The following is a 12,959-nucleotide window of genomic DNA, read 5'->3' as shown; positions in this document are numbered from 1 at the left end:
TGTTGAGGATCAGAGTTTACCAAAGCTGTTGTTAGCACCTGTCATCTGCAGCCTTTCATCCAGCCACTTACCTTTCCACTTGTGCGCCATTAAAGATTCAAAATTGAAATACTAACTTCATTTAGAATGTGTTTGGAAAATATTTCACATCAGGTGGAGTAATAACGCTTTTATTATTCATTTTTTTAACAGACCTTTGCTGATTAATCGATTACAGCTCATTAAAGTGGCTGACAAGAGGTTAAGGAAATTGCTCAAATTGAATTCAGAGCCATTACACACCATGAAATGACACAAGGCATGCCAGTATGCCTATCACAGTCCTTCATAAGGATGATTTGCTCTCAGATTTAAATATAATTGCACTCAGATTCAAATATAAATATAAAGCGGTGAATATAAATTATTCAATATTCAAATAATAGAGTATTTATAGTGTGCTGCTATGGAATATCAGCCCAAGCTGTTTTTAGGAGGATAATCTTCATGTTTATGAATGTACGTTGATATTTTGCTGCTCTTATCTCACCGGAGTGCAGCTAAGCTACCTGATGGCTGAATAGTAAAATGGGGAAAAGGGACAATCCTACAGTACGAATTAAAAGCTGCACCTTTAATCCTCAGCAGTCACACGTCCCATCTCCATGTGCCTGACACTTTCCTAGACTTTCCTTCCTGCTTTCGCTGCAAGTTGCTCTGAATAAGACCTTCCGCTAAATGATTTACTTGTTACATGCTTCTCTTACGACTTGTTAATGCACTCAAATCTCAGGAAGGAGCTGATTGCTCAGTATAGCCGTCTGTCAGAGGATGCCGCCCGCAGAGAGAGACGGGCCATGTGGAGGGTGCAGCGAATGAGACTCGACGATGCCCGTGCTCAGTTCTTCATCCACGACAGGCTGAACATTCGGGTTTGTTATAAATTATCATGGAGCAACATGCACAGAGGAAGAGGTTAATTTGACTGAGGAGATTACACAATGTTAACCGAAGCTATTGTGACTTCTTTTTTTCCAGGCAATGCTAGAGAAATATCCCTTAGGCCATGTGAGACCTCCTGTGGAAGTGTTGCAATCTGTTCCCGCAGCACAACAGACTGCACTGCAACCAACACTGGTACGACAACACATGGGTTCTTTAACTCAGATTTCCTCTTTAATGCGCTTTTAAAATGCAAATGAATATCTTCACATATATTAACAAGAATCTCCCACCCAGGAGCAGTCTGGAGAGCAGCCAGCTGATACACAAGAACCTGATGCTGCATCATCGCAGCCACATGACCCAACCTCATCCACCCTCAGCCCCCTCACAGTAGACCCCGCCCTAATCTCCGAAGACATCGATATCAACGATTTTCTCCCCAAGTTGCCGAATCCTGACAGTCAGCAAGTGGATCAGGCTCTACAGGAGATCGGGTCGGACCTACCCGAGGTGTGCCCTACGGCAAAACTAGTCGACTATGACTTCAGTGCCCCTTTTAGTCCGCTCGAAGGCATCACCGGCCAAGCCTCGCTTCCACCCCGCCCCCGATGGGGACCTGCAGTCCAGCTCGACTCGATTCAAAACCAGGCTTCTCTCTCACAAATGCCGATAGGAGAGAATATGCCTCAAGTCCAGGAAAATGTCCCCACAGCCAGCCCCTTTGGTCAGGCCTCCAAATCCAGCTTTCCTTTTGGCAAAGACACCACAGAGGAGCCCATAAACACATCTGAAGCCAGTGTTAACCTACATACCTCTCAATCCTCAGTGCAGCCAGTAGATGAGAGGAGTTCAACTGGAGACAACAAGCAGGAAGTCGGTGCAGCCGCAGCAGAACAGATGACTGAAGTGAGGGATTTGAAAAGTAAAGTAGAGGTAAAAGAAGATGAGCATCAAACTGTTGAACCAGGACAAGGCTTTGATAATGGTGACCACAGAGCAAAGACAAGTGTTTCTGATGGTGGAGGGGCTACATCGCTCGAGGCAAACGCTCAAGACGCTCAAGATAAAGCTGGTATTTCTTTGCCAGACATTCATAGTCATGTCTCCAGTGACCACCTGAAGCTCGGAGAGATGGTTTCAGATGTTGCCGCCCCTCAGCCGTCACCCAGCATCCATGGTCACTCCTCAGATTCCCACATCAAGATTGGACTTGTTTCTGAAGTCGATGCTCCTCTGCCTTCCCCCAGCGTTCACGGTCACTCCTCAGACGCTCACATTAAAGTTGGGGAGAACGTTTCAGAATTCGTCGCCCCTCTCCCGACGCCGAGCATCCACGGTCACGCCTCTGATGCCCACATCAAAGTCGGGGAGCTTGTTCCAGATGTAGTTGCCCCCCTTCCCTCCCCTAACATTCACGGCCACAGCTCAGACGCTCATATCAAAGTTGGGGAAAATGTTTCAGAATTTGTGGCGCCACTCCCTTCTCCGAGCATCCACGGTCACTCCTCTGACTCTAATATAAAAGTGGGTGAGTTCGTGTCCAATATATCTGAAGCAAGACCTCGTTGGAGTAAGCACGGGCACGCTTCAGACTGCATGCTTCAGACAGGCTGTGTGGTATCAGGAGCTGAACCAGCCTTGCCCCCTTTGCCTGGAAGTTCTCATGGTCACTCCTCAGACTCAGCGTTAGGTACTGGTTGTGTCGTTTCCGGAGATGAACCCAAACATGCCCCTCTGCCTGGCAGCGCTTATGGTCATTCTTCAGACTCAAACCTAGGCGGTGGATGTGTTGTGACCCAAACTGGACCACTTCTTTCACCACTGCCGGGCAGTGCCTACGGCCACTCCTCTGATTCCACTCTGGGTGTAGGTTGTGTGGTGTTGGGGACAGAGCCACAGCTCTCTGTGCTCCCAGGCAGTGCTTATGGCCACTCTTCAGATTCTTCACTTAGAGTTGGATGTGTGGTGAAGAGCAAAGAGAAAACAGAGGACCACGAAGATAACAAAGGTACTTCATTTTGTTGAGTTGCAACTAACAAATGTTCACTTTCTGATGATTATTAAGTGATTATTTGATTAATTTAAATGATAAACAAAAATTCCAGTTATAATCTCATATTCAAAACTAAGATATCCAAGTCTTAATGATGCAAAGAAATTAATTTACTAAAGAGTTGGCAATTCTCTGTCCGTGGTTTAACTGCTTATTCAGCTAGTTCAGTTCTAGTTGGTGTATAGATTCAGATTTGTGTCAGTTGATGATGCATTAGTGTCTGAAAAGCCAATGTTTTTTAGAGAAGATATAAATGTGTCAGCTTTTTTGCTCTAACCTTTTGGGGTTTAGAATAATTCCTAATAAATAAAGTTGTCACTGAAAACTGTGCTGCCCATGTCTCTTCAGGTTCCAAGTCAGAGAGCCCTGGTGAGCATCTGGTCGAGGGCATGGGGTCCTGGGCAGCTAGCTTCGGTTTGTCCCCTGGAGAAAAGTCTGAGCAGGAATACCTCTTGGCTCTGTCTGCTCAGTACCAGGTGGAACACTATGAAGACTACTACAACCTAATGGGTGAGTTTAATCAGAAGACTCAAGAAAGTCCACTTTTAAAAAAAAACCTTGTACATTACAGACATGAGATTCTAGGAACAGTAGTGTCTACATTTTATGGAATGGATAAGAAATGAGACATTATTTTTTTCTGAATTGTAAACTTGGATTGTTACTTGATGAAAACAGAACTGAGCCTAGTGTACTTGATGTATTTGACAGGCTAAAACAATGGCCCAGTTGTCCTTGTTCACATTTGTTGGTGGATACCAGGCTCATTATTCAGCAGAGAAAAAATATAATTTATTCTCAGGCATCCACAAGCCCCATAATGTACATTGTACAATCCATCTAGGTATGTTTTCAGTCATCCAGGGCATGGTAGTCATGTCAACTGCTGGATTTCAAGGCAACTGGACATATTTTCCCTTCCCTTCTTTCTTCTTTTCACTTCAGATCAGAGGTGAAATGTCTTCAAGTTCAAGAACTGAAAAGAAGTTCAGTTGTGTGTGTTACTTTAGAACTCAATGACTATCATTTGCACAAAAGATACAGTGTATGTACAGATAACTGCTTAGAGCTGTAAAATACAACTGAAAGGGATCCGATGCAGAACCTTGAGGAACCCCAGTTGAATGCAGTTATGTAGGACAACAGAAAACCTTAGGACTGGAATTCAATCAACAAGGAGAGAACAGACTTTTGTGAGTGAGTTATTCGGCTAAGGGTATTGGTCACTGGTTACCCACATTAATGTAATTTCTGCAAATGAAGGCTTAATTCGATTTAAAGCTTCATTTCAGTTTATCAGAAAACAATTTTACTGATGGACTGAACAAAATGAAATAATCTTATCTCTTATTGGTGTGTTTGATCCTTTTATCATAGACTACAAAAGCAGTATTGAAAATAGTCTGCTGGAGCCTTTTCTTGTGCTTAGAAATTACATACTATACACAGTATGTGGAGCACTGAAGCCATGTGTGGCCCTGAAAATGACTGTACCTTAAGAAATAACTTTACGAGACATTTTATGAAATAGGTCAGGTCATTTTTGCAGAAAAATGAAAATTATACACAAGACAGTGGTGGAGTGTGCTTCATATGAATTTAAAAAAGCATTTTAACATGTTCATGAGTGAGGCGTTTTCTTGAGGCTGTTCAATATTTACTCCATCAGCATACACAGGGCTTGCATAAAAAGCAGTGATATTTCATAAAGGTATTAAGTCTGGTTTATGTTTGGCGGGGATGCATCATGGCTCGTTGAAGTAATATCCTGTCTTTTTCACTCTGCATTTGTGGTTCAGTCACGCTGCTATTATTCATGCCGGCTTCCAGGGTCTCCATGAAATCAATCAGAATCTACTCTGTTGAATACATCTTCCACACCACTGATCAAAGTCAAGAGCCCTGATTATTTAGGGAGTGTTACTATAAATATAGAGGGATATTGGACAAAATAACTGTTTGCAGTAAATAGTATCCATTGTGAAGCTTCTATGTTGTATTTTAGTTGTCAGGAAGATGTGGAGGGCTTGGATTTATGTATGTTTGCAAGTAGCAGTTATTTTCATTGTGAAATAATTATTTTCTTTATCCATTTAATTAAATTGTAGAAAATGTTTTTAAAAAAAGTCTGACCCACATAACAGTCAAAAACCATAGAGTATTTAGTTTAATTTAACAGGGGACAAAGAAAACCGACCACATTTGAGAAAAAAGGGAAAAAAAATGTTTTGGCATCTTACCAATAAAATTACAGATTGATTCTTTCAGGTCTGTATTATTAAATCATTGAATAAATATGTCAGATGTTTGTTTTGCATTATCCATTCAAACAAATTCTTTTTCATGTGACTACACCGTACTTATTACTTTTTTCTTTCCAAGATGTAAAACAGCCCTGTTTTCTGCACGTCTGAGGGTAATATTTATTCAGCAGCACACCTCTCATCTCCCTCTCTCACAGCTTCGTCTCCCGAGTGTCAGCTGCTGAAGCAAGTAACTCGGGGCCCCTGGGGCCTTCCTATGGACCCCACACTTCGCAGAGCCACAGACACCACCTCGGTTCAACTCAGCGAGATGGTTTCCCTGCCAGTTTTGATAAAACACTCTGTCACTACCCCGCTCATCACACAGTGAGTCTCCCAAAGAAAGCTATTTGTAGGTTATTAGTGTCGTTTAAAAAAAAGAAGAAAAAAAAGATCCCACTGCTGTTGAGACAAAACCCCTCATTATGCCGGTTCTGCGTGTCTACACTGAACCAAACAAAGCCGGCATATTGCTGCCCCAGTGTGTGATTTCTTTTTTGCCCTTGTTCCAGAATCACAGGCGTGACATGTATCACAGCAGCACTGGCATCTGTCCCTCTATGCCGACTTTCCCCTTTTACACAGATGTCGATCTGGCTCTGTGACTACCTTCACTGTTGGCCCAACAGCAGAACGACATTCACCCCCTCACCACCCACTGATCCCGTCGTCATACCTTTCTATACAGAACGGAGGGGCTGATTAAAGAGCTGCATTCCTGCCATGTGCAGGCTGTGTAAATGGGGCTTTTGTTTACACGTACAAGTTTGGAGTGTCTGAGGAAGATATGTGCTTGTTTTACCCTTAAAGCCAAATCCTGTGTTTAATAGAAATGCAGGTGTGAGGTTTTTCACTGATCTCGTGCTATTTCTCTGCTACTTCAGGCCACTTAAACTGTAGCTAAGTGCATATTCTGCACTGCAGGAATAATTAAAATTCTTACTACGTGCCATCAGCCAAGGATCCTTTTTCTGTTTGAAATTCCATCAGAACTCAAGACAAGCTTGTCAGTCTTCAACTACAATGTTTCTGCACACTGTGCAGTTTAGCCTTTGTGGGTAAAGAAATGGCTTTCTCATCCCTTTCTGCACATGGAGAGGGTGCAGTATATTTAGCGTTGGTATTCATAACTCTAAATTTTTATTAACACATTTTTATCCCATGCTTAGACGACACAGTGGAGTTTGTGCAGAGATTTTCAACTCCATTTTTATCTCCCCCTGCTGACTTTTCTGTGAAAGGGAATATTCCCTAAATCCCACTTTTATAGAAATGTAAATTACTCAGGAATAATTCAAAGTAATGGAACGGAGGAAGTCCTCGAAAAAGTAAAAAAAAAAAACATACACACACATACACTGTTATATTCCCCGAGCTTTCTTCAGAGCTGATATCTATCATTTCTACAACCCATATCAAATTTGCAAGTCAGCATCATTTTCACTCCTGATTTTTGTGTCAAAACGTTTCTCTGCTTATCTTGGTCATTCTCTCCTCCACCTTCCATCCCCAGTGTATCTTTGGTGAACAAGGCAGTGGTGGACTACTTCTTTGTGGAGCTGGGAGTGGAGAGACACTTTGAGGCGCTGCGCCACTTCCTGCTGATGGAGGACGGCGAGTTTGCACAGTCCCTCAGCGATCTGATCTTTGAAAAGGTGACGTTCTTTCAGAAATGCCGATGTCGGTGGTGTGTAATCAGGATAGGGTAACATATGGTATTTTTCCTCAGCTTATTGCATTCTAGGCAAGAACAGAAAGGACATATTGGAACAAGGTCAGATGGGCTTGTCAACATGGTTTAAACTTGAACTGTGTTTTGAATGATCAGCACTGCAGGTATTCACTATTATCTCCTTTTAGCCAGACTATAGACTCAGTTAACCCTTTAACACCGGATATAGAGTACACATAATTTACACATGTATGTGCTATAACAGCAGTACGTCTCTACAGGAAGTCACTTATGTGTCATTGCCTGGAAAAACACCTGAAATATGTAATTCTACACTCCATGTGACATCTGCAGCTCTTCTCGGCTCCGTGAGGCGTTTATGATGCTTTGTGTTTTGTTGCTTTGTTTCATTTTGCCACCTGCAACTTTATGTACTGGTTCTGTCACAGCTTTTGTCAGCGCCGTTTTCAGCTATTTACAGCAACAAAGCTCTAAAAAACCCAGTGTACACTACTGTACATGCTGACAGCAGACTGACAAGCAGGTGAAGCACAGTGTAGAGTGTAGAGCAGCTACGAAAAAGTGGATATTTACCCCAGCAGTTGAGCGCTGGTGGAAACCAAAACAGAGCAAAAAGGAAAGCAAATGTTTTGAAAATGAATGTTATTGTTGCTTCACATCTTCTGGATGTGTATATAAGCAACTCCTCGCTAGTGTTAACAGCTTATTGTGCTGCCCTGAATAATTAAAAGCTACTGTACAGAAGGTTGAAGCATTATTGATGCTTAAACTTGTTAGCATTCTATATCTGATTCCTCCCTGTGCCTGTTTGTGTAGCAAGAGATGAATCGCTGCCAGATTTCTACTTATGTCAAAGCCCGAGCTACCCGGTGTGAAATAACAAGCACATCTTTTCGCTCCCACCTTGGTGCTGTTCTGCAGAAACATCCGTGTACATCTGTCTCATGAGGCCCATGAAACAGAAGGTTTTTGTTCCAGCCAAAGACTACAGCAGCTGATCTCACTGATTAGCACAACTCGTCAGCTGGAAGGGGGGAACTAATCATCGCAATCAGCTACCTGTAGTGTTTGTTTGGAATGACAAGCTGCCAAGTTCTGTGCCCTGACAGCACATTCGAAAGACAGGTGTAGGGTAGGAATAGTTACACTTGTTTTGACCTTCGGAAATATTCATCCATCCGACGCCCCCCCCCCTCCCCTCCCCCAGATGGGCAGCGGGCAGACTCCCGGCGAGCTGCTGACACCCCTGGTCCTGAACTCCATCCTCAGTAAGGCCCTGCAGTACAGCTTACACGGGGACAGCCCTCTAGCCGGGAACTTCACCTTCGCACTGCGCTACCTCCCCGATACCTTCCACCCCCACGCCCCCGACTCCCTCAACTGCCTGGAGCTCCGCTACAAGGTGAGGCCGTGTGTGTGTTTGTGTGTGTGTGTGTACACTTGAGCAGTTGTGCTTGTCTCAGCATGAGTGGCAGCTCCAATGTGACAACCTGTCATGTTTTGACAAACTGCTCTGGGTGTGAAAATTAGTGGCTGAACCTCATAGATTGATTGGAGTTGGGTGTTTTTTTGAATGACATACACAGTGACTAATGTTGCACACATTGTCCTCTGCTCTGGTTCACACCTGTGTTTGTCATCTTCCATCTCTCTCTTGACCCATGTCCATGTCTCCCCCTGTTGAATCTCCATCTTCTGCTTTTCCTAAATCCTTCCCTTTTCCCCCACCTTCCTTTATCTCCTGCTTCATGTATTTTGCTACTCTCTCCCCAAACATCTTTTCCACATTCCTCCTCGTTTCTCCCCCCACGTCTCACCACTCTGTCTTCCCCTTCACAATCCTCTCACCTCCTTTATCAACGTCTCTGTGTTCACACCTCCCATCGCCTCATCTGTCACTCTTCCCTTTACCTGTTCTTCCCAACTCTGCTTTCTCTTTTCCTGTGCTTTCTTTCACACTCAATTGCACTCACACCCTCACACACTTTTTTTTTTTTTCTTGCTTTGGCGTCTCTCTCCTCCCCCGTGTCATCTCCCAGGTGGACTGGCCGTTGAACATCATCATCACGGACAGCTGCATGAACAAGTACAACCGTCTGTTCTCCTTCCTGCTCCAGCTCAAACACATGGTGTGGAGCCTCCGCGATGTCTGGTTCCACCTCAAGAGAACAGGTGAGAAGATGAGAGCAGCTGATCCGGGCTGAGCCTGGACTCCACATCATCTCCTAGAAGGAAGAGTTAAGATTCTTCCGTTCCTCACGTGCTTCGTGTTTATGAAATATTCATAGGGCGGAATGTTGCAATTCCTTTATGTTTTATTTATACAACGCACAACTTACACTAGTGGGAGTGTTGTAGAGCTATGAGCTTCAGTGGTTAACATATTATTGATCAGCAAAAGCCTGAGCAGAGACTACGTAAATGGACTTCCTGATGGGGAAAAACAAAGTATTAAGTTATTAGAGCGGTGTAAACTTTAGTGATTGTAATATTAAGATTACTGATCATATGAGGCAAATGTGGCTGTTAATATTTGACTGAGAATGCTTTTTTCAACCATATGGTTAAATGGCCACAGTCAAAAACCAAACTGCATTAGAAAACAATTAACAAAGGCCTGCCAGTCTGTATGTTGACCATAGCTGCAGTTACTTTCATTAGTAATTCATGCGTATTGATTTTAGACTAAAAGTAAAAAAAATGAAAAAATGCCGGTAAGGTTTCCAGAGCACAAAAAGAAGCCCACAGATGCTTACTACTCACAATGATGTGATTTAAAAAAAAAAACAGTAAATCTCCACATTTATGAGTCAGTAACTAGAATGTGATTATTATTTTCCGTCCTTTGTAAACAGATCATGACTTGTTCCCATCTTTGTTTCCCTCAGCGCTGGTGAAAGGTGCAGGCCGCTCGGTGCAGTTTCGCCAGCTGCAGCTCTACAGACACGAGATGCAGCACTTTGTCAAGGTGATTCAGGGCTACATCGCAAACCAGATCCTGCAAGTGTCCTGGAGCGAGTTCACTGCCAAGCTGGCCACTGCCAGCGACCTGGACGCCATCCACCGCACACACGCAGACTACCTCAACAGAGCCATCTTCAGGTGAGCGCCGGCATTGTGCACGTCTGTGTTTACTGTGTTTGCTTGTTTGTTGCTTCTGTGCACAGAATAGTTGATGGATGATTGATTTTATTCCAGGAGTAGACGATTTGGAACGAAACCAAATCTCTCCCTGAATCCAATACATTTTGAATTGTTCAGCTTTTTTCAATGAACACAGCTCCATGTATTTAGAGTTACCAGCATTTAGCGTCCACGCCATATGTGAGAGCACAGTCTGTGTGTATAAACAACAGAAACTACAAGTACATGTTGTATACACAGAACGACATCATCTGTTCATTCTGCTTCAGTTAGAAAGCAGTTTCAGTCTCACTCAGGACTTGTTTTCTCACGTTTCCTTTGGACTCAGTAAGGTTCAGGTCCATTTGCTCCAAAATTTGTGTTGAACACAATTTAGAATTTGATTTATTAAATAATAATGTAACAGCAAATGATATGGCAACTAATTCATCATTTGTAACAGCAAAAACAAAATTCTCTGGTCCCACCTCATCAAAGGTGAGTATTTACTGGTGGTCTCAGCCTTTTTTGATAAGATATTGATTATCTACTATTCGATTGTTGAAAAAAATAGTATTAGTAATACAGTTTGGGTAATAATCGTGGGCAATTTTCATTATTTGATATTTTGTAGACCAGTCTGGTGCAATTATCGTCATCATTGAGTAATCTGTCATTATTGTTCTTGATTAATCTTTTGGGTCAGGACTCAGAAGTCAGGAAATATCCTGTTGGTATGAAAATATATTATTTTGTCCAATCGCTCAGCCTAAAGGAAATGCAGAGAAATCTCTTGAACAATAAATGTCGGCCGTTTAATCATCAGCTTTGGACTATTCAATAAATCCGGATAGTAATCAATAAATGTAGCCTTCCTGGGTGCAACTTTTTGGGACCTCGGGCCCTTCACATAAAGTGGGACTCAAACCAATTTGTTGTCAAAGGTGTTCTCCAGGGTGCTGTCAGCTTTTTACATAGACAGTAAAACTCAAATTGAAAGCAGCAGGATTTTTCGGCTGCAGTACCACAAACGGCAGAAAAGGGCAGAGGAGAAAAAATCATTTCTCCAGGCTCTGTACATGCACAGCAAGCCGAAGCAGTGCACTTTGTACCCATAATTTCATATAAAATTGATTCATCCTCTTCGTAACAAGTTAATTTAAATTCCAGCTGGATCTTAGGCTAACTCTTGAACCCGATGAATGATTTAATCTCATTAGGAGGGGTTGTCACTACCACACTTTTCTCTGTGTAATTTCAGGCCATCTCAAAAGTCATTTCAAAGTTCCTTGTCATGTTTCTAAACTTTGCACTCTCCCCTCTCCCTCTCTCCAGGGGTTTGCTGACAGAGAAAGCGGCTCCGGTCATGAACATCATCCACAGCATCTTCAGCCTGATCCTCAAGTTTCGGGCGCAGCTGATCGCACAGCCCTGGGACAGCCAGCAGGGGGAGGCAGTGCACCCCAGCTTCATTGCCATGCAGCAGTCGTACAACACTTTCAAGTATTATTCTCACTTTCTTTTCAAAGGTAAGGACATTGATTAATGTGATTTTACTTTTTAGGTATTCACACACATTTAAAGCTGTGAAACTGCTCTGAATCCACTGTGATGCAATAATTCTCAGACATGTTGATCTAGCAGTTTGGTTACACATTCAGACATTAGATCTATTCAACAATATTCAATGATATTATTATATTATTAGCAGTACATATGCTAAGTAAAGGTGTAAATGTAATTATGTCAGTAACACTTCTTTTATGGTTGCCAAATTCTATAATTCTGAGTTTTTTATATTAGCTCTACTCTAATTGGTGGAGATTAGTTAGGTTGTCTTCCACATTCTCATGATTTTCTCTTCACACATTGTATGTGTGAGTATGACAGGAACTTTTGGTTGAGGTGAGCTGCTTTTGGATTAAACCAAGTGACTTTAGACCAAACAATTGTAAATATGCAATAGAAAATAGTTTGAATTTTTAAGGAAAACTGTAGCTTAAGGTAGCTTCCAACGACTTTGTGCAAATCCGTTGCATATGGCAGAAACATAAAGTTTATTTATTTATTATATTTATAGGAGAGGCTGAGGTATTTAAAACAGAATTTTAACACGTCTAGATATGATGAGGCTCTTCCTGCTTGTTGTGATTATTTATACATGAGTAGATAATTAGTGTTGGATAAAACAAAGTTGTTTTAATTTGCTAGAGCAAACCCAGAATTAAAAAATGTCTTTGTTTCCTCAGTGGTGACCAAGCTGGTTAACCGTGGCTACCAGCCTCATCTCGAGGATTTCCTCCTTCGCATTAACTTCAACAACTACTACAAAGACTCCTGAGCTGAGTGCTGCTGTGTGTCTAATTTGGACAGAAGCTTAATGTCACAATTTTTACTAAAGACACAGTCTTTGTTAAATGTGCACCTCTGTGTACCATCAGTGTTGGCATTTTAAGAATTTAAGAAGACAAAATATAGATAATCAGATGTACCGGTATGTAATATATTAAGTTCTTCTGGTCTCACTTAAATGTGAATAAACCCACCTGCACTGTATATTAGGGCATGGATTTGGAAATTAAATCCACATCAGTGTATAGAATTTGAACCATATGCTTGTAGAGTGCTTCTGAAGTTTGTATGCTGCCAAAGGTTGTAACTGAGATGATGCTAATGCCTACTGTAATGTCTCCCATGCTCAGGAGTGCCTATAGCTGTGTAGAGTGCACATAAATTAAATGCCAATGATGTGTAAATACGTAAGGAAAATGTTTTGTTTAATAAATTCTCTATTCTTTGGCCTTGATCTTAAAGTTTGTTAATGGTGTAAAGAAAAAGACAACATTTACTTGAGTAAGAAAAA

At 42.1% G+C, this 12,959-nt stretch overlaps 1 protein-coding gene across 2 annotated transcripts in view; it reads left to right on the top strand.

Annotated features, from left to right (window-relative positions):
- The window catches only part of tubgcp6 (tubulin gamma complex component 6), a 28,383-nt gene extending 15,548 nt beyond the window's left edge, over positions 1–12,835 (top strand). For both annotated transcript variants that reach the window (XM_083972944.1, XM_083972945.1), the window contains 11 exons: positions 773–911; positions 1,018–1,116; positions 1,219–2,932; positions 3,326–3,487; positions 5,439–5,607; positions 6,794–6,935; positions 8,181–8,375; positions 9,013–9,145; positions 9,862–10,075; positions 11,432–11,625; positions 12,346–12,835. In XM_083972944.1, coding sequence (XP_083829070.1) covers positions 773–911; positions 1,018–1,116; positions 1,219–2,932; positions 3,326–3,487; positions 5,439–5,607; positions 6,794–6,935; positions 8,181–8,375; positions 9,013–9,145; positions 9,862–10,075; positions 11,432–11,625; positions 12,346–12,437 — 3,253 coding nt within the window. In that variant the 3' untranslated portion in view covers positions 12,438–12,835. The remainder of the gene's footprint in view (positions 1–772; positions 912–1,017; positions 1,117–1,218; positions 2,933–3,325; positions 3,488–5,438; positions 5,608–6,793; positions 6,936–8,180; positions 8,376–9,012; positions 9,146–9,861; positions 10,076–11,431; positions 11,626–12,345) is intronic.
- Positions 12,836–12,959: the final 124 nt, after the last annotated feature.

Source organism: Trachurus trachurus, assembly GCF_905171665.1.
Source record: "Trachurus trachurus genome assembly, chromosome: 6".
In the NCBI taxonomy this organism is placed as follows: Eukaryota; Metazoa; Chordata; class Actinopteri; order Carangiformes; family Carangidae; genus Trachurus; species Trachurus trachurus.
Note: the sequence above shows the minus strand (reverse complement) of the source record. Positions and strands in the feature narration are given on the sequence as shown.